The following is a 23,213-nucleotide window of genomic DNA, read 5'->3' as shown; positions in this document are numbered from 1 at the left end:
TCAACTGGGAAAATAAATGGCAACCTTTTTTTGGAATTTGTAGGGAATTCTTTACCTGACTTCACAGAACTTTGTTATCCCTGCTCAGTTCTATCTTATATTTTTAAAAGTTATATTAAAAGTTCATTGCAAACTGAGAGTTGTTCAATCTTCTTTTTATTTTCTCCAGGAAAATATTTTTCATTACACTGCTTACTTACCCATGGAAATGCTATGAAAGTTCAAGTGGGACATGCTACTCTACTCTCCATATAATCTAAATTTAGCTCTGTCAGAGTATCAGTTGTTCAGTTCTGGCTTACTTAAAATAATTAGAAGGAAAATAAGTTTATGTCAAATGGATTACTGATAGTTTGCAAGAATGGATTGATATTTAATCAAAAACTTTCCTTTCCTGTGGAATCTAGAAGCTTCTTGAGTACTGGAAAAAGTGAATTGCAGTGGCATGAGTTAATACAATGAAATTGTGCAAGTTACCTTTTTGCACTCAGTAAATAAATTACAGTACAAAGTTTCTTTTCTTATTTGAACCCTCCTTGTACATAATAATCAAGTAAACAGGATATATGACATGTATCTACACTGTACTATATGAATAAAAGTACAAATATCTCCATATGGATAATTAAAATATGAGTATATTTCACAGTTAAAATTTTACCTATCAGTATCTGAAACCTACAAAGTTGAAAAAAAAAATACATCAACAATATTAAAAGTATATCACTTTTTGTAATAGGTAGTTGAATTCTAAATATGAATATTAACATCACTAATGAAATAAGAATTCCAATGTACTTAAATGAAAATTTATCAATGCTAATCATAAAACTTAGACTTATTTATGCTAATCATAAAGGTTAGGACTTTAATAAATTAATTGATGAAAATATTATCAAGATATTTTCAGAAGATCTAACTTTAACAATATTTTTAGACATTGTATTATTTGTCAAAAGACAAATAATACTGAAGAGACAAATAATAACTGGAAAATTTTACATGCAAATACAAAATCAATTTCTCAATTTTTTGTATATTTCTCATAAATTAAGAGGAAATATTAGTTTTTGTCAAAAGTCAGTAGGAGTTCACTTTTCCTTAAGAATTCAAAAAAAATGTTATGACAAAATAGTATTCAAGTTAATAAAGAGTCTTTATTAACACGAACACTATTTTTATTATAATTGGAACATAAACTTTTCTAGTGTACTGAAGTGAAAACATTACTATTAAGTATATGTAAAAAGAAATATTAAAATAAAGAATAAATAAATATTACAAAGAAGTATATAATAATAAATTACAAAATAAATATTATATTCTACGCTCCGTATAATAGATACCTAACACAGTTATCTATAATAATGACAAATATTTATGTATGAAGTACTACATGTGTAGCAGTAATGTATAAATCTTCAGTATGACTCAGTATATTGTGATGTCTTGATTTATTTTTTAGGCAAATTTTTTACTATAATAGTGTACATTAGCATGCATGATTTAAAAAGTTTCTTTCATTTATTACTCACAACTTTGGAACTGTACTTTACCAAAGTAGTCTGGTTATAATAAGATTAAGGTAAGTCTTGTACTGACAGTGAGTATTTTGTAGACAATTAATTCATCTTGACTGAAACATTCTGTTAAAACATCAAAAATGTATTGCTCCTAGGAAAGCCTATTAAAAATGATTCTATCAACAGTACCATACAGAAATTTATTCTGACATCAATTTTCCCTTCAGACAGTAAGCATTTACATTCAACATTATACTAATGAACATGTTTTTACCAATGTACTAACAAATAATACTAATAGTCCTGAAATTCTACTATCCTTTAATGTAATCCATTAATGTAAATCATTTGCAGTGGAATGTTGTGATGGGTATTTCTAATATTAAAGTAAAATTAACTATTATGAACTCAATAAAACTGTGAAAATATTAAAAAAATTAAGTGTAACTCTTAATATGAATACTTATACATAAATCAAATATCTTTTATTACAAAGTTTTTTAAACCATTACCTTGTTATCTAATTTCTTATTTAAATATAATGAATTCTACTTTAAGCAGTAAATAGTAACAGCCATATTACCTTTATTATTTTAATTTTCAGAGAACATATATTTCTGAGTTTTGTTACATTTTCAATTCATTTTGTTTATCCAGACATTAATATATAACTATTTTTCTTTAGTGTGTAATATTATTAAGAACTCACAATATTTAGCAATGCTGGTTTTCATGTTAATTGTAGAAAAAATTTAACGTCTGGATGAAGGAAATAGATGATAAAATTTTGAAAATGTTGTTTTCTCAAAAAACAAAAAGTATGAAAAAGGTAATAACACTGTTTATTGCTTAAGGTGGAATAATTCATGTTTAATTAATAAATATAAATATCATCAAACAGTTTCATAATTTGCTATGGAATCAGCTCCCATTCTACCCTCAATCTGTGAAGCAGCTGTGAGTCTACTTATAGGGCAGTTCTTATCTATGGTTTGCCAAAAATTTCAAATTGGTTGTTCTGACTATTGGGTACAGTAAACCAACTTATCTAATTAAACCTAAGTAGGATGTAGGTATCTCACATATTCTGTTCTAACTTTTCTCTTCAAAAAGTATAAATCCAGTAACTTCTTAACAAACTTCACTTTTGTTATTATTTAAAATATAATAAAATTTGGAATATAATTTTGGAAGTTTTATTTCACTCATTTAATTTAAAAGTTCAAGACTAGGTACAGGGATAGGTGAGTGTAGTATGCTAATGTTGTTTTACAATTCTGAGATTTCTTCAGATCTGATTACTGAGGTGAATAATATTGTAAAAATGGTGAAGGAGTTCTTGATGATAATATTTACAGCAGTTAACTTTTTTCAGCATTTCCATGGTATTAAACTCTTCAGTAAAAAAATGCTGAGCATTATTTTTACTCAGCTTTTCATCTGTATTTCTTTGGTCCAGGAAATACTGAAATTTTGATTGTAATGATTAAGTCTAGGTTTGTGAACTGTACCCATCCAACCATTTTTCATAACCAGTAGGTAGATGATGCATGCATCTTGCTGGTTGCTATTTGTAAACTCTTTTGTAGAATGTCAATATTAACTTCTTTTTACTCAGTTGAACATTTTGCTTAAATTTTTTTACTAACAAAAATTCCAATTTAATAGTCTATTATAATATTGATTACTTTCTATTTAAATTCAGCATATTTTAATCAATTGTATCATTCATTTTAATCTGTGTAACATTCATAGCATGCTTAATCTTATGTACCGTTTCAATTTGGGTATCACAAAGCTGTTGGTGAAACTTTATACAGAAGGATTGTTTAATGTGTGGTCACCATATAGAAAATGTTAATGAGATAAAATCATTTACCATAATCATTCAAAAAAACTGTCGAATATGACTGACTTGATTGAAGAATTAAAAAAAATATATAGAGAAAATTTTACCAAATAGTTATATTTAGCAAAACCTTTTGACTCTTAACTGCTTCCTGAGAAAAAAATTAGGTCAGATAATTTCTGAATAGACCTTGTACATAAACAGTATAATAAAAAAAAATTAAATAAGTTGAAACATGAATACACACTATGCTTTATGCATTTTAACTATTTTTTAAATTATTGGATGACCTACACTTATTCTAGTAGTTTCGTAAATTTTGAATAAAAAAATAAATCATCACAGTTTTCTGATTTGTTATCTTATTTCTTACTATTATAACTGTTAATAATCATTACTGTTAAGTCAAAACAATATTATTATTAAAAAGGTAAAAGTTTTTTTAAGTTAAAATTTTGTAAAAATGGTTATATCAAAATTAAATTAAATGAAAAATGTAAATAAATAGTTTTTATTAATATTATAATATTAAAGGGAAAATGATAAAACTAATGGCTGCCATTTTTTTTCAGGTGTGACACATAAATATTACGTTAAAGATATAGTTCAAAATTAAATAAAATTTATATAAAAGTTTAAATTTTGGTTTCTACCTAGTATTTTTTAGATACAGAATGGAAATGCAGGAAATGTCCTATACTTTACCGACCGCATCAGTAGAATTGGATTCAGATGCTGTTAAACTAAAAGGAAGAAAAAAGGGATTTAGATGGAAGAGAAGTATTAGAATATAAACTGCTGAAGATATCAAACGGAAGGTAATTTAGGAAGAAGATATTAAGTTTAGAAAATAGGAAACTGTTCATTCACTAATATCTTCTTATATGTAAATTGCTTGATGTTATTGTTGCTTTGATTCTCTTAAAAAAAAGAAAATACTATGGTTTAAAAATACAGAATGATTTTTTTCTATATATTAACATTATGACACTACAACTTATGTATGAAATATATTGACTGAAGAATCAGTCAAAAAGATGATTAATTTACATTTTTATACAATAACTAAAGTCAAAATTTAAGTAAAATTTAATTTCAGTGTGATAAACATTATTTTACTTTGTCCATTGTTATTATTTTAATTACCAATCACATTAAGATAAATGTACTTCTTAGTAAATACAATAAGACAAATAAAAATCAAAAGTTGCTTAAACATTCTGAACAATGCGATTTTAAAATGAAAAGGCTTTGATCCAAAAACCATCCTACTCCTCTAGTACAGAGATTTTAGGTGGAAAGAGGATGCACCTCTAATTTACTATGAAATTCAATATAAATGTGCCAATTTATCCTGCCTTTGACCTTCCTTAAAATTTATTTTTATCTAGAGAGACCATAAAGGCTGGGATACTATAAAGGACACTTTGAAGGCTTCCCAAATATACAACAGGTAGTTTAATAATAAATTAGATCTAGAAAAACAGATAAATAAATATTTAACCAGATTAGTACATAATTAAAAATTATATAGATCACATAAGGAACTGGCATAAGCACTAATCCATTGAAAAACTATTTAATGGATATTAATCAAATTAAATTAATTATTCATGATACAGAAATCAGAAAATTCTGCTTCTTTTTTAAATTAGCATTATTTTAAAACATAAAAACAGAGTAATGTTGATTCTGTAAAAACAGCCTTTTATTTCATTCTAAATAAATTGGGGAATAGGTTACTTAAAATGATAAACTTATTAAAAATAACAAAGGAAGTAAATAATAAGATCCTTTCTTGAACACCAATGTTCAAATTTTGCAGATATAGCAAAAATTTTAATATATATTTGCAAAATTAGTTCGGTTGCCACATTTTTTGAGGTGGATATTGTCTCTGGGTTTAAGTACAGAAATACATACAGAGTGATTCAGGAGGAAAGAGAAATAATTTGGGAACTGATTCTAGAACTAAGAAAAAAATTCATACAAACATATGTCCGAAAACAGATTGTTATTGAATTATGGCTAACGAAAAATTCTCCTGGTGATATTAAGTTCCCTAGTTTTATGAGATCATACTGCAATTTTTATGGCATTATATAAGGGGTAGATTTGATGGTTTCTTATGTTTTTGACTTAAAAAATTGAATAAAACAGTCCCAGAAATGTATTTTTTGCAGTTTTCATAATATACAATGTAAAACAGAAAGATTTGGTGACAAAAAATATATTTTTTCAAGTTTGAAGTACAATAACTTTCTTGATTGATCAATAAATTCATAAATTTTATTATCAAAACTTGTAGAGAATTTAATTCTGAGAAAATTTATGAAATAAAGTCTATGAAAAGCAAAAAAAAAATCAATTTTTATTATTAAAATCAAAATCAAAACAGAACGGTATATGGTAGAAGAATACCAACGTTGGTATAATGGATGAGTAGTTTCAAACCATAAATTATTTGTAGAATTTTAATGATATTTGTGAGAATATTACCCTTCTTGGCGCTCAAGTTTCAACTGAATGTCAGTACAAAACTTCTTGAAAAAAAGTTTTTTGGTGATAAAATAGAAAACATTCTTCAGGTGATACAGCTTAGTTTTGCAACGAACATGCAAAGAATTTCTACATTCCACAGAATATGGAGGATATTACATGCTCATGGACTACATCCTTATCATGTTCAGAAAATTCAAAACTTCTAGATTGGTGACCGTGCCAGATGACTCTAATTTTTTTAATTGATTAACAATAATAACCACTTAATTCTGTTCATACCATTTTCAAACAAAGCTACTTTTATCCATAATGGCATAAACAACACAGGAATTCACATCAGTGGTCTGAAGAAAACCCACATGCTGTAGTTAAATCAAATTTTCAGCAACGATTTTCTTTAAATGTTTGGTGGTGTGGCACCCCCCTTCAACTAGAACAATTTATTTATTGGTTGTATTTACATTAATTTTCTTAGAATTAAATATTCTTCAAATTTTGTTACTAAATCTTCTGCATTTATTAATCATTTAACAAAGCTATTTTACTACCAACCTAAAAAAAACTTGTTTTTTGACACCAAATTCTGTTTTATGTCGAATATCTTAAACATTACTGGAGTTACAGTTCTGTTTTATCCTATTTACCAGGTCAAATTACATATGCGACCACCAACTTTACTTCTTAATTTGGGTCCCAAAAATTACAGGAGGGCTTTTTTTATTAGAAGAGCAGAAATCTGGGTAAAATATTTTGCTAGTCCTTACTCAAAAATAAAGCATTTCCAAATCTATGCTTATATGAAATTTTTTCATTATTTTCCCCAGTAGAACATGTCCTGAAGGTTTATCTGTTTCTTCATGAAATGAACAAATATACATAATATATTTAACGCATTCATAAAAATAAAATCAAGGGTAGGTTAGAATGTATTACTAAATAAAGTACACAGTCATACATTATTTTCTAAATGAAGTAAAACTACATGATTCATAATCATTATTATACTTATGGGTTCAACAGCGATCTGATAGTCCTTTTCTGATGTTCTGATAAAATAGTATTGCAAGTGGAGTTTTAATAAAATTCTTCACTCTTCATTTCAAAATGAAGACTTTTTGGAGTAAAAATCAACCTGACTGTACCATAAAAATGAAATCATAATCAGATGTTTGTTTTTAATTTTATAAATACGAATCATTATTTTTTTTACAGTGCATACGTCTATTTCCTTATTGACTATATCCATCAAAGACTGTCTGAATGTAATATGTTTGTTTACCTTCTATTATAAATTTTACCTTAAATAACCTCAATGTATTAAATATCTTTTGTAATTTAATCTTAACGTTAAATTTTTTTTAATAACAATGAAATATGACGTGTGGTGGTCTTTGCTTATAGAAACTGGTGAAATTATATTGACATATTCATGTTACTGTCATTTATTCTTAAATAAAAAGTTTACATTTTGTGGAGTAGTATACAGTTTAAACAAAATTGTTCACAGTAATCTGGCCAAAATTCTAATCAGTTGTATGGTAATTAGGTTTAGATATATGTAAAAAAAACGTTGATGTTTTTAATCAGTGTAGATGAGGTAAATTAGTTTGGCAGATTTAAGAATGATGGTTGGCTTACAATATAACATATAAATTTTAAAGCTTGGTCACTGAAATTAAATTTACGACAAACTATATTAAAAATTTTTGTTTTCTGCTTGATATTAGCACATAAGCTTGTAGCTTGTGCGAGAGATATGAAATTTAAATTCTGTAGTCCAAGAAAAATGCCATGCCTGACCAGGATTCAACCCTGGGACCTCCAGATAAAAGATCAAGATGCTACCGCTCTGCCAGACAGATGGGTAATAAAAATTTACCCAAAGTTCATATTCAACTTTTTTCAAGGGAATTCAGCTTCTGGTAAGAGAAATGTATTTTGGATTTTTTTAAAACTAAGAACTTAAAATCATAAAAAGTAAATTATTTCAACATATAAAATACTTCTACTTAATTGTTTTGAATAACATATTCACCCCCTAAAGAATAAATTTATTTTACTTAGGGGTACGGCCGTAACCCCCGGGTTGGTCTATCGGTGAACGCGTCTTCCCTGATCGGCTGATTTGGAAGTCGAGAGTTCCTGCGGTTAAGGTCCTAGTAAAGTCAGTTATTTTTATACGGATTTTGTATACCAGATCGTGGATAATGGTGTTCTTTGGCGGTTGGGTTTCAATTAATCACATATCTCAGGAATGCTCAAAGATGAGCATAATTCCTGGAAGCTAAATAAGAAAAAGAAGACGGGGTACGGCCGTATCCCTCTGCCAGACCGGGAATAAAATTTATTAGAATTACAAATGTAGACAAATATTTTTCCTGCTTCATGAATTTTTAGTTATCCGTTACGGAAATATATTACAGAGACTCTATAACAATTAAACTAATTATATTCCCGCTCTTAAGTACGACCACTAACACATCTCAGTACTGTAAACAACTCGTAAAGTACTGTACCAAATTCGTAGATCCTATGATGCCTCTACAAAAATTAACAATTTTAAACGGCGATACGTACCCCACTCCTTTAAATAAGTTCAAAATTTTATGTTATCAATGCCTTATATTTATTCGTAGATGTATCGCAATATTCGAGTGAAATTTCAAATTTTAATGATTAACGGGTCATATGTTAAGCGGTCATTCAGCAAGTATTGGAAAAGATTACAACAATTTAAATAAAAAATATTTATTTTTATTATTTTTAATGTAAATAAGAATATCAAAGATTAAATTCCACGGAAAACTAAATGAACTTTTCCAGCATTTGCTCGATCGCATCAAGGGAAAACATGGCAAAACCTTGATAAGAACAGCCTAACAATATTTATGTCTATGATACATTATCAGATTACAGGCATATAACATGAGTAAAAAAAAACTTACATATTATGATATTACAATTTTAATTATAAGTCTTGGCGATTTATAAAGTTCTTCCACATCGGATATCCTTTTTCCCTGTAAAAAAAAAAAGACAAAAATTATTATAATAACGATCAACAATCTCTTATCAATAAAATAAATCGAATGGTTTTCACCTCTTACACCCATCTTGAGGAGAATGAAAGAATCGAGTGAAAAAAAATAATAATATGACACGATGATTCATTATAAGTACGAGTATAATACGTCAGTTCTACTAATTGATTATGAATATATTTATCGTAAAATATTACAAAAGTCCTTTTATGAGAAAAAATGTAAAATTAATGTAATCGACATATGGATTAACAAAATAAAAGTTCTCTAAGTACGTTGAAAAATGAACTGAAACAGAAATTTACAATTACGTAATTATTCTGATCTGTTGAAGATAAAAATCTAAACAGCATTTTGGTCCCACTACCAACAACATTCATTTGTTAAAACATAAAAATATTTAAAATTATTATGAAAAAACCCCAAAATTTGGGATGTTAGTAAGACCTACCACCAACAATATTCATTTGTTAAAATATACAAATATTTTAAATTGTTATGAAAAAAATCCCATTATTTGGGATATTATTAAGTTGAGCACATATTTACATGACTGCCCAAAAAGGAGTGTAATGTATTTTAGGGTGTACGTATGTTCTATCGTAGCAGCTCAACAGCGGAACCAATTTAGATGTATCCTTACAGCCAGCCGCGTTAGGATCCTTACATTATGGGGAGTGTCATAGGCTATATATATATGTATGTTTAATTGTAACTAAAAGGCCACAAAAAATCATATTACGATTCTAAATTGATAATCAATAATATTTTCAATATCGATTTATTTGTGTCGAAAATAGTTGTGATTTGAGAGCTGCTACGATACTGAATGAATGAATTACGGTAGTAAAACTTATTAATTTATTTTATAATTATTATTACAGTTGTTATTTATTGTTTACAAAATTTAAGAAAAAATCTGGTTTTTTGATGGGCAGTATGTTTAATCATGTAAGCATGTTCTTTCTTCTTGCTCTTATTTGTCGGTGTTGCTTTATTTTATTACTGCTAAATATTAATTAATAATCCCTTTATTTTATTAATAAAATTAATAAATAAATATAAAATAATCTAAGCTTAGAAATTAAATTATATAATCTGTAAATTAATTGACAATGGACTGCTTTTAGCAGGAGAGTTGTGGAAGAAGCCATGTGCAATCGGCCGGCACATCACCACCATTGGTCTGCTTTGTGCCACAAATCTATTGCTAAATATCAACTAATAATCCCTTTCTTTTATTTAATTTTTATAATTGTTTTTATTATTTACATGACTGCCCAAAAGGGGAAGGAATGTTTTTAGGGTGTATGTATGTTCCGCTGCAGCAGCTCGACGACTGAACCGATATACATCAATGACCCTGCGCTGAAATTCCTAAGTTTCCAGGAGTGTCATAGGCTATATAAATATGTATACATATGTGTACGTATACTTATAAAAATATATGTAGCAGTGGAAATTTGCCGGTTGAAGTACCAACTTTAATGAATTGAATTAATGAACTGTGAACCTGTATCACTGTGTGAGCTGGGTTTGAATTGAACGAACTGATTGAATACTATTACAAGAATAACAGAATTAAATTTACATTAAATAAAATAAAATAATATTAAATAATTTCTGTTTAATAATGAGCTTCTTGTGGGGACTGTGTGTGAGGCTACAGTTGGTGAGGTGATGCAAGCACCTTGTGCGAGGCTAAACCAACCATCACCATCAACTGGTAAACTGGATGTCTCTGGGGCGCTGTTTTGGAAGGTGCAATGGGGTGCTCTTATATTGCTGTAAACAATCATCCGGTTTTTAAAATTCAAATGGGGTATTTGTTAGTAGGTTGAGGACTAATTTTTACATGCATTAGGTACACTCTCGATCTAACAGATCACGGTTATTCATAAATGTTGTTATATCTTCACAACCAATCTTCCAGTTTTCAAAATTTTAATGAGGTATTTGCTAGTAAAATACAAAATCATGATGGAACCTAACCAGAAAAAAAGTTGTCAGCAATGTTTTTTTTTTTCGGCAGTCATGTTTTTAATTTTTAATAGTAATCTCTTGTATGAATTAAATATACGTACAAGGGTTGTTCAATAATTAAACAGACAAACACCAACACTGGAAAAACTATTTCAAGAATAAACTGAAACCGATTGACATTTAAGTTGGCATTCCTCACATAGTGTGTATTAGTTGTTTGAAAAGAATTTCAGTTATTATAACCTTTTTTGTTTAGTTTAAAATGTCAGCTTCACTTGATATGTGTTCAGTGGAAGATTTGGAAGTTTTGACTGATGCTTCACAAAATTCCATACCTTATTCGCAAGAACAAATGCATAAAAATTGGGAAAACTGCTGAAATTTGTAACGGAAGTATAAACATCACCCATTCCATAATTATAAGCTGAATAACTACATTAAGCTGAATTAAACATGTTCAAAGTGGTTTCTGAGACAACTGACTCCAAGACACCCAAATTCACATTTGAATTCATCATTTTTAGCCAGAATCCAAACATCAGAATGGAATGGAAACACCAGAGGAGTTTGCTCACCAGGAAAAATTCAAAAACTGCACATCACCCTGCTGAAATTTGTAACAGAAGTATAAGCATTACCCATTCCATTATTATAAGCTGAATTACTACATTAAGCTGAATTAAACATGTTCAAAGTGGTTTCTGAGACAACTGACTCCAAGACACCCAAATTCACATTTGAATTCATCATTTTTAGCCAGAATCCAAACATCAGAGAATGGAATGGAAACACAAGAGGAGTTTGTTCACCAGAACAATTTGAAAACTCCACATCAGCCAGTAAAGTGATGCTAACAGTGTTTTGGACTAAAAAGGGTTTTTTATTGGGATTATTTGAATGAAAAACAAGCAATCAACACCAAGTACTATTGTGATGTAATAGAAAAGTGAAACTTGCAGTAAGGAGAAAACTTCCTGATTCTCTCTCGAAAGGCATAATTCATACGCATAACACCCATCCCCTACCGCTCAAAAGACACGGGAAACTATTCAAAAGTTGGGTCAGGAGGTGTTGTCACATCTACCGTACATTTCCAATCTCACACTATCGGACAGTTTGTTTAATCCTCTCACAGTTTTTGCGTGGGACAAAGTTCAGCAACAATGAGCAGGTCAAAAATGCGGTCAGTACAAGAACTGCTCTTTTGATACCAAGCTGTACATTTCTTTACTACTGGTATAATACAGTATACAATATATGCAATATAATATCTAAGCGTTTCCCAAGTACCAAATATATAAAGATGTCTTAGTTCAACAGAAAAAGTAACAGACAAAGAAGAATATTTAGAGTAGCATTTCTTGGGCACCGAAAGACAATCAGAAACAATCGCAATGTACAGTATGAATCTAAATAAAAATAGGTGTGAGGAAATGCGCCATTTTTCTCATTCTCCAACTTGTTTAAAGCTCATTACAAAGCTATTGATGTTGTAAATAAGATTTGAAATATCTCATTTTTTTCATCACAAACGTTGATATTTTAAAATTATTAGTTTGTACAAGAAAAAACTATTAATATACTAATGCATCACACTTAGATACTGTATTTATAAGAGCAATTATTTTAAGCAGTATCAACTACCGGTCATTAACCTCAAAATATAAATGTCACATCATTCTTTAAAAGTGTAATGCGTGTTAATTTTAATTTTGTTGATATAATATGACTTCAGCCAATGACAATTCATCCTTGCTGCAGATACTTTAATTTACAGGATGCTACTCTGAAAGATTACAGGATGTTAGCAGAATCATCTTACCCAGTACTAATTAATTGTAACATTAGCTAAGAATAGCTAATATACTGTGCTCACATATTATAAGCACTAATCAGCTACTATTACTTTTTTCAAAATAGTCATATCTACTTTGATACATCAGTTTAAAAAAAAAACAGCAAATAATTCTAATGTACTTTTGTAGACTACAACACATGCTTAACAAATTAAATTATATACACATCAGTTTTTAGTTTATTCCTCTTTTTGTATTCGATTAACTAAATTATAGGGCTACTGACTGGACAATTCTTACTACCTTATCTACTTTTATCACAAACTTAGTAGACATCTTCGTTCCTGTATCCCTAATGTTAGTTGTCTACTAACTGTACTTATCATTGCTCAGGTCATCACACTAATCAATTTTTGATAGTGAAATATTAAAAAAAAAAAATTTAACAGAATAAAATGACCAGAAAAAATTCACTGATAAGCACAATTCTGTTTCAATTCATACCAAAAATAGAAACTTGATTTTGTTTTTGTCTCGTTCAAATAACCCTGAATTAGTAAATTTTAACATTTGAGAATTGTGTAATGACAACTCATGGAAATGAAATGCGACCGTACATAGATAAGAATAATTGTAAATACTAGCTTTGTCACAAGCTAGTGAAATGGAGTTGTATACTTCAGTCAAAACTTCAACTTATAATTACAATTATCGTAAAAATGGATTTCATTAAAAACTCTGCTTTTTAGAGTACAAAATATACTGACGCCACAATATAATGTTTCAATTTATTAACCTGACTTTTTATAAATGTAAGTAATATGTTACGATCTAGCAACAACAATCTGCACTCAAAATCAAAAAGCCGCAAAAAATATCATATACCCTAAATTCTATCAATTTTATGCTTTTAGAAAATGGGTTGGCTACCTCATAATCTCGGGTGAAGCCGAGACGGGAGATGCTATAAATAAATAAATATATATATATATATATAAAATAGCATATCGAGAGTGATCAATGCCCAGCAAAAACTACTGAAGATAAATTGCTGAAAATTTAATTGCTAAGCAATTATAAAAAAATTCTTAGTATCCACTTTCTCCTTACGGTGTAAGTGCATACTAAGAAAATCCACTTTGAAATTCCGAGTTTAACGGGTTAAAATAGAGTAATAATAAGGAAATTATTATTATTATTATTTTTTTTTTATTTCTCTGTATCTCTGTAACAGTCCTAGGTATCAACTTAATTTTTGGTGTGTGTAATCTTAATATGAATATCTAAAAATTGATTTGTACATTTTTTTGAAATTCAGAGATTAAAAGTGTTAAAATTGATTTTTGATTTTTTTTAAATCCTGTTATTTTTTTAATTTCTTGGTAACAAATGAAGAAATCAACCTGATTTTTGGTGAGTGTAATCTTCATGTCGATAAACTAATTTCTAGATTTTTCAAATTCGACCTTGAAAGGGGATGAAGAAAGATATAATCGATTACTTTACAAATTTTATAGAGAAATGTAACTACACAACTAGGGTTGGAAAAATACATAGAGTGTAGACCCCCAGTAATTTTTTATCATCAACAGAACAGGCCTTGGTACCCTATCGTTTTAAGGTTATTTTATGTTACGCATGTTTGGAAACAACAGTTAATTTAAGTTCTAACAGCACCTAGAAATCAATTACAAAAAAAAACTCTAAGAAACACTGGTAAGTGAATATGATGTACAAAATGTCTAACATACTAGGAGGTTTCAGAATGATAAAGCAATGAAAACCTTTTATCATTCCATACCGCCTAAAGCTGTAAGGGAAATTCCCAAACTTGGGATATGCTGGCAGTAAAATCCCTCCTGCATAGTTTCATTGTGGCCTTAAATAAAAATCTATAGAGACCTACTTTTCATATATTTCCTGATTTCCTGATGTTCTTGTATCGTTTTCTAATCTGGTTGCTCTGCTTTTTTTATAGACCTAGCCTCCAAAACCTGCTTTTTCACTAAAGGGGTGAACCTAACCAGAAAGACAGAACAGAATGATTTACACCACCAAGTGAAAAGCATAAACAAAATAGTTCAGTTAAGATCAGAAGCTAGGTTTCACAGCTTCTTGACCTGAAATCTTTTTTTGTGGAGCAGAGCAATTAATGAAATAAAATAGACGCAAAATAAAAATCCAACCTTATTTACTCAAAGCTGGAGCGAGTAATCCAAGAACATTTTATAAATTCTGGTAAACCTAAGTACAACATCTAACACTTAATAAATAACACGATGATGAAAGAATACAATAAAAGAATATACAATATGATTTGAATACAACATCAGAAATGTGACAAATATCACACTTAATCATGGTAGTGTTCAACTGAACTTACAATTCAATTACAGTACAATAAAAAGTAAAATAAAATACGATTAATGATTTAAATATTTAATTACAATTAAAAATTATAATAACGTGCGATAAAACACTATACACATATGAAAATTCATCTAAAATAATAAATCTAGAAATACAACCATCAATCAGAAACTAATTTAAAGAGCTTTTCAATTTATTTAACTAGTTTTATTACATATTAGATTATTTAATTACTTAATAGATTATTAAAGCTATTTAAATTATTTAATATTTAAATTATGTAATTTTTTCAGTACCGGTATGTTTATGACTATTAACAAAAACCGCTGAAAAACTAATTTTTCCTACCGAAAATATTTATAAAAAATTTTAAATGTGAAAATAGTCTACTTTTCTTTCCCCACTACCTTAAGAGAAAATTCATAAATTTTGCATAAGATTTACTTGCAGGGAGGTGGGATCAGGTCTCTTTTTCGCATATAGGTTAAGCATCACAGAGAAAATTAAAAGAGAATTTTTTGTCAAATGCTTTGATAATTAAATTATATAATATTACATTTTCAAATAAAACTTGCAATAATGTTAATAAGAGTGCTGAAAACAGTTTGTCAGTTATTAATAATTAAACGATAAATAAAAGCTTAACGTTAATAAAATAAAATCTTTTAGTAATAATATTACTTTTTCATAATGTTAAAATGACCAAGCTGTTGATTTACATTTAAAATTATGAACTAAATCTTTCCGGTCAGATTTGCAATCGTAATGATACTTCAAAGTACAAACTACAAAATATTTGAAACGGCTTAAGTAGAACAGAGTACAAATAAATTAGTTTAATTACTAATTTGTGTTTCCATTCTCTCTTGGCTACACGCTTGTTATATTTCATTAAAAAACCATTTAACTAACAAATAACTGGGTTTTCATTAAAAATAATTTTCAATCGAATTAAAAAATAAAAATGAAGAACTATATATTAAATACTTATTGAAATATATTGGAAAACAAGATTATGTCCCGCAATCGATTTACAAAAAAATGTACTTAAATTTAAACCTAGATGGCCATTTTGATTGTTAAATAATCATAATCGGCAGAAGATGTAATGGAAATAGATAATATAATGGAAAAATAAATACAAAGAAAATATTAAAAAAAAGTAAAAATAAAAAATAAAAACAAATAAACTTAATTAACAATAATAAATAAACAGTAATTATAAAATAGCACTGCTTTTAGAATAACAATAAAAAGTAAGAGTGAAAAATATATGTACATATAACAGCTTCTTTTTATAAAAGAAATTGCGTTATAACAAAATGAAGTAAAACAAATCTTTACATAACATAACATGAATACACAGTTTTCATTATGATGTGGACAATCAGAGCATTAAACATAATTTTTTTTTTGTAGCATTTAATTAGTCCTTATAAATAAAAGAAGTTGAAAAATGTCGAGCAAAGCTGTCCTACAATTTTTTAGTAGCTAGCATCATGTAATAACCACAGCAACAGGTGTCATTTAAAATTTATGTTTAATATTTTACGTTCACTACTTTTAAGGTATTGAAATGTGCTAACAGATCAAGTTCAAAACCGGAATAGTAATTATTCAATAATTCTGTAATTAAAAAAAAAAAGCTGACAAAGTTGTAATATTTTCCCGGGAATGGTTATATGTTCTTATATAGAGGAAAATTAATGATACTTGAAAAAGTTTCCTGACATTTATTTTTTTGGGATGGGGGTAATTTACGATGAAGTTTTATTGTAAAATTATCATTATATGATAAAATAAACCAAAAAAAGTTTAAAAAATTAAAACAAAATTACTTTTATTTTTCTATGCTCCCTCACTTCCAAAGGTTTTTGATTTTTCTACATTTACTATATTAAATGGAAGAAACTAAAAAAAAAAATTCCACTGAAAAATGTACAACCAATAGTTACCTAAAAATTTGTTTTGAGGGAGGTGGATGAATTACAATGAAACGTTATTGCAATATTATTATTAAAATCTTAAATAAACCACAAAAAAGTTTTTCTAAATTAAAAAAAATCAAAACTTTGATAGTCTCCTGCACCTCTAATATTTTTCACAAGGTATTTTTTTTTGGGTCACTTCTACTATTATTATGCTTAGGAAGACATAAAAAAAATTTTGGTTAAAAAAAATGCAATAAATAAAAAGATCGTTTTTTTAAATTTTTGGGGAAGGGGGAATTTTGGGACTACAATTTTTTTTTTAAATGGGGGATAAGCATGCAAAAATGTACTGAGCTTAATTAAACCGGGGTATGCTTGCAAAAGTTTGAGAAAATTGATCCCAAAAACCTATTTACACTACTCCCTAGAGATATTGACCACAAAACTTTACTAAAAATTGTCCCTTTCACATGAGTGTACAAAGCTTCACCAAAATAAATTTATCCAGTCGAAAGTTAAGCTAAAAACACACCAACACACTTGTATATGTATATATGAATATAACCCCCCCCCCCATTTTTATTTTATTTTTTTGGGTACCTGGGTCATGAAACATCAAGAAATGCAAAACAACCCATACCTGTTTTTTGACTTTAATTTTTGACTGTTTTCTTGCATAACTCTAGAGCAGCAACAGGAAATTTTTTTGGGAGGACCAAAGAAAAATGAAAACGAGCTAGATGGGCCAACAAAATTTATTAAAAAATAACACATGTACAGCTATATTTTATATTTATCTTTATCTTACGATATATTGTTACAAAACTCAATTTATGATTGAACGAGTATGAAGGAGTGCGTGATGATGGAATTGTGACTGTACTTTTAAAAGTTTCTCAAAATCTGATTGTAACCGGGATGCGCTGACTCTTAAAAGTGAAGCTAAATGGTCATCTGTCAATCTATTTCTAACGCTATTTTTTTGAAGTTTCACGGTAGAAAACACTTGTTTGCAAACATAGAATGAGTCTAGCATGGTGGTTATCTTCTGGACATGAGATCTAAAATTTGGGAAACTTGATCTCGATAGGGACTTGTAGAACTCTTAATTTCAGGACGCTGAGAAACAACTGTCTCAACTAAGTGTTACATTGCAACTCAACTAGTTCAAGCTGAAATTCCAATTTCACTGTGTTGCAGTCCAAATTAAATGGCGTACTAAAATTATTCAAATCTTGTTCGATAGTTTTGAAGTCTTGAAACCTGCATTCAAATTCATCATGGAGCCTTTCTCATGCTTTCCTCGTAGCTCACTAGTTTGTCTTCAATCGCTGGGACTATTGTTTTTAGTGTCGAGAAGTGGGACAGATCTTTCTTAACTAGCTGTTTGACAAACAGAACTAGTTGCATTTTAAACTTTCTGAGATGACCCCAGATATTGTGGATAAATCGATTTCTTCCTTGCAGCTTAACATTCAATTTATTCATGATCACATAGAAGATCTGTAAGAAATGCAAAAACTGAAAGTCATGCAGTATCTTCCTGCATTTCACAGCCTTTAAACATCTGTTTTTCATGCATGAATGAAATTATTTCCTCTTTCAGCTCCCAAACTCGCTTGAAGAAACGTTCTGCACTAAGCCACCTTACTTTAATGTAAGAAAGTATATCAGTGTATTCAGACTGCACTGAGTCAAGAAACTCTTGAAATTGTCTGCGAGTAAGCGCTTGAGATCAAATAATATTACAAAGCTTCATAATGACATCAAGCATGTGTTTCATATCTAGGGCAGATTTACACAGAGTCTTGTGATGCATGACACAATGAAGAAATACAACTTTGTTCTCAAAATATGTTTGGTTAAACATGCCAACAAACCAGATTTCTTCGCTGTCATATTAGGTGCTCCATCAGTCGTAATATTGCATATTCTGGTTATGGGTACTTTCAAAGTCAATGGCCTTCTTGAAATTCATTTAATGATCACATGCATGCTAGTTCTTCAATAATACAAAAATTATCATCAATACCTCTTATAAATAGTAGTAACTGGGCAATATCAATTATGTCAGTACTCTTGTCCACAGTAACAGAACAGAATTTAAACTAATTCTTGATATTAGCTGTGACAATAGGTGTTTATCTTTTGTTTCAATTCTAAAAGTAACTGTTTTTTGAGACAAACTGACAGTCTCAAAATCATTTGTTTTGTCAAGACACAAAATATCACAAACTTAGAGCGTGCAATGTTTCACAAACTCCCCATCAGAAAGAGCTTTGTTACTTTTAGCAATATTGTATGCTACAACATAAATAGCATGTGCAGCTGCTTTTTGAGAACTATTTTGTTTTTTAAAAATATTTGCGAGACCTTTTCACATAGACCCTCTGCTTTTTGTTTCCTTTTATTTTCGGTCATAGCTTCATAACTGGCATTTTTATGCTTAGATGTAAAGTGCCGGGAAATGTTAAAAATTCTTTGTAGATGGTCATAGTTCCATTAGAAATAAGACACAATGGTTTATTATCCTTAAAAGCTGTGAAAAAGTATTTCCAAGTCCACTCCTCTTTGAAAACACGGCACACTGAATTAACTTTACATTTTTTAGTTGTCATCTTGGCAAATCAGAAACATCTCACAAATACTCAGTACAAAACAGCAAACAATAATAACTGACAAGAATATTTGAGATCAAATTGAGAACTACTGCATAATTAGCTACTGACTCAACTGACAGAGTATTAGGGTGTTAGGTGGCGGCTGGAGTGGTGGGGATAACATGAGTCAGTCTGTTGAGCACTACAGTTATGAATGCTCTGGCGCCTTTCCGTGACCTACTGCTGTCTGCTACCCTGTGTGCAGAATACAGACACAGAAAGAATACAACGTGATAGAAGTCTGAAATGCATCTACGTGTTTGGTTGAGAGAACTGAACGTGATAAAGAATGTGTGTAGGTAGCCATTTAGAACCATGTCATGTGCCAAATTAGACCAGTCTGGGGGCCACATCTGGCCTGCGGGCCGTACTTTGCCCATCACTGCTCTAGAGCTATGATGTAAAAACAAAAGAAAAATGGAAAAACGAAAAGTATAAACAGTGAATGCTGATTTTTTAAACTCATATTTAGAAAGAAAAAATGTAATTGTTACCTGTTTCTTTCTGTACATCAGATGCGATAGTAACAGCTTCGTCTAAGAAATTGACAACTTTAACAAAATCGTTTTCTTTTAGCTGTCTGGAAGTAAGAGCGGCTGTACCTATAAACAAATAATAACTTAAAAACAATATGCTAAAGATGTTGATGACACATGTCAGATTTACTTAGAACCTACAACAAATCTACTTGAATATTCAGTCACATATTCTTCCTATCCCCAGTGTGGTATGTACATTAAACTATCACTCTTTCCTTATTTTAATTCATTGGGAGTGTCTTATTCATCTTTTTTGAAGAAAACTAAAAGAATTCATTTTAGAGTGGAGTCACATTTAATCTTTTAGATTAAATATTAATGATAAATTCAATGAATTTACTTTTAATTTTTGTAAATTAAAAGATTAAAAATATATGCAAAGTAATCTTGTATCTGAATTCATGATATGAGTATCTGGTACAAGTAATAAAATTACATTAATCTAAGTTAGTTCAAAGCTCATACTTTATCTGATCCTCACCTACCCTTTGCAATATTACTGTCCACGACTTGTCTGTGACCGGACCAGTCGTAAAACTGATGACAATGCCAATTTCTGACTGATGGTAAGCCAAATGTATACAATATAATAATCTAAACAATGAGTGTTATATCGTATAACATGTGTTTAAAAAATAAGATTCAATCACTTTATCCCTGGGACCGGTAACCACAATTGTGATAATTTAGCTGGTAATAACTCGCAGACACCAAAGTTAAATGCTTTACTAGAATCTAGAAGAAAGAGAACTATAACTTTTCTGTGGTCCATTGTCAAACAGACATTCTGTCACTTTTTGAAGAAGATCAAGATCACACATTAAAATAAATCAAGGATGTTTTGACACAGTAGACAGTGCTGCACCTGATTGTAAACTATGCACTCCAATCTCTTAGCCAGTATACTTAATAAAGTTATAAGCTGAGACTCCGAGTTCAAGGCCAAGGAAGTACAGAGACTTTCTTAATGGGTGGATTAAGACTCTTTCCATAAGGAAAAAAAATACTTTCCTTACTCAAGAAACTTCTCTGATCGTAAAGATGAAGTGAAAACATTATTGATGTACAGTAAAAGCGGGTCAGATATTATATCTAAAGGTATCGATATCATATGATAATTTCTATATGAACTCTGGCTCAACAAAACATAGCTTACATTTAAATAATGCTGTTCTATGGACTTCTACAAACCTAATTATTCCATTTCTTGTTATAATACTGGGTGGAAATAAAATGTTATACTTTTAATATCGGATGGAAAAATGTAATTAAAAAACGATTCTCTGTTGAGATTAGGAAGCAAGCAGCAATAATCTGGAATATCTGCTAAAAATCATTAAATGTTAATATCAGGAGTTAACCGAGGGGAAGGTGTATGAGAAGCATAAAGAGCATAGACAGGAATGTAATGTTTGAATAAACATAAGTAGGTTATAGAACATTTCTACCCGTGCCTCCTCCTAGTTAGCAAGGCTTTTTTTTAGCATTTTATTGAGAAATTTATCAATAGAAGACTTTTTTAAATCCTTAAGACTTTTTTAAATACTTAAAAATTTGAACTTTCCTCTATTCAGTGATGTATCATCTATTATCAAGTGTCTCCATCTATTGTCGTTCATTAGAAATAAATATTTAAATCTGCTCTTTCTTTTTGAATTACCTGGTATTACCCCCAATAATCGCAGGTGGTGAATTTTTTTTCACCGGCTGCAATGATAAAAACTTTGTTTACATTTGAAACTAGCTATTAAAAACATTAATTGATTGCCATTTTGGTTAGGGCTGTCATAACTTGATGTTTTTAATTTTAATTTTTCATTGTCTTTAAAATGATTTAACACAATTCTAACTTTTCTATTTAAAAATTATTGAATTGCCTCATCATGGAGGCTTACTGGATTGCTTGGGGTGTGGTGGTCTCATATATTCGAGTGTATATCGTCATTCATTCTATATAACCTCCTATGTGCAAAAACCTACATTTTTCAGGAGAGCAGAAAAACCTTTAAAATTGAATTAACAGAATGTAATATAACAGTTATATCGTAAATTTAATCTAAGATGTCTAATTACCTGTTTTTTAAGATAAATTCTTAGAGAGAAAGAGTGTGTGTGTGTGTGTTTTCAAGATGCTATTCCTTGAGAAATTCAAAAACATGTAAGACATTCCGGAAGTATCAGGTTATATAAGAGAATTGGCAACCTCACTTTGAAGAATTTAGTACGGTCAACCTATACTACAGAACTGTTAATGGGGGAAAGGTTAAAAGAGACGGAAAAGAGGGCAAGGACAAAAATGATGTCTGTCTACCCAAAATCCTAATGTAATTAAAAAATAATTTTAAAGAATTAGTTAAATCATTTGTTCCAATGTGTTGAGCAATTTATAGAGAATTTTAAATGCTAATTGATAAAATTAATTATATCACCTGTTCCTTTAAATGTTTTTAAAGTCTTTTCTTTAAGTGAGCAATTTAATAACTTTTTTAACAGTTAAAAAACTTCATTTAAGAAAAATTACAAAGTTATAGGCAATCCTTTAAGAGCAAAAAAAAACACGATATGTGATATAAAAATAATTTATATATAAGAACAGTAAAAAAATAAAGCCTTTCATTACCTTAATAAGTTCATCTTTAAGTTTATAAATCGGTAAACTTTGACGCTGTTCTAATAGAGTCATATTAGTTTTCATACCGAATGAACTTTTCTTTCCACCAATTACATGTTTCTTCCATTCCGGTAAATCCTGATTCGTTAAACCAATTCCTCTCATATTAGCAGCCAATGTTCTACCATCGCCTATAAAAATGAATATAACATATCGATTACCAGTTATTTGGACGATCATAAAAACTATCAAGAATAGGTAAAAAATTTTAAATAAAAATCAATCTGTACGACAAAATAGGACATCAAACAAAATACACTGATCAGATGTATTTACATCTGTTAATAGATAGGTAAATTTGCTGAACAGATAAAGTTGTTCAAGTATTGGCAAACTTTGGTAATATCA

At 29.2% G+C, this 23,213-nt stretch overlaps 1 protein-coding gene across 1 annotated transcript in view; it reads right to left on the bottom strand.

The window, feature by feature from the left end:
• LOC142327720 (ATP-dependent RNA helicase DHX8-like) overlaps positions 1-23,213 on the bottom strand; it is a 34,821-nt gene that overhangs the window by 335 nt on the left and 11,273 nt on the right. Inside the window, exons 6-8 of the mRNA XM_075371007.1 lie at positions 22,815-22,996; positions 20,150-20,257; positions 8,820-8,894 (exon numbers count right to left, since the gene is read on the bottom strand). Coding sequence (XP_075227122.1) covers positions 20,228-20,257; positions 22,815-22,996 — 212 coding nt within the window. The 3' untranslated portion in view covers positions 8,820-8,894; positions 20,150-20,227. The remainder of the gene's footprint in view (positions 1-8,819; positions 8,895-20,149; positions 20,258-22,814; positions 22,997-23,213) is intronic.

Source organism: Lycorma delicatula, chromosome 7, assembly GCF_047948215.1.
Source record: "Lycorma delicatula isolate Av1 chromosome 7, ASM4794821v1, whole genome shotgun sequence".
NCBI lineage: Eukaryota > Metazoa > Arthropoda > Insecta > Hemiptera > Fulgoridae > Lycorma > Lycorma delicatula.
The sequence above is the reverse complement of the archived record's forward strand: the minus strand, read 5'-3'. Positions and strand labels throughout refer to the sequence as shown.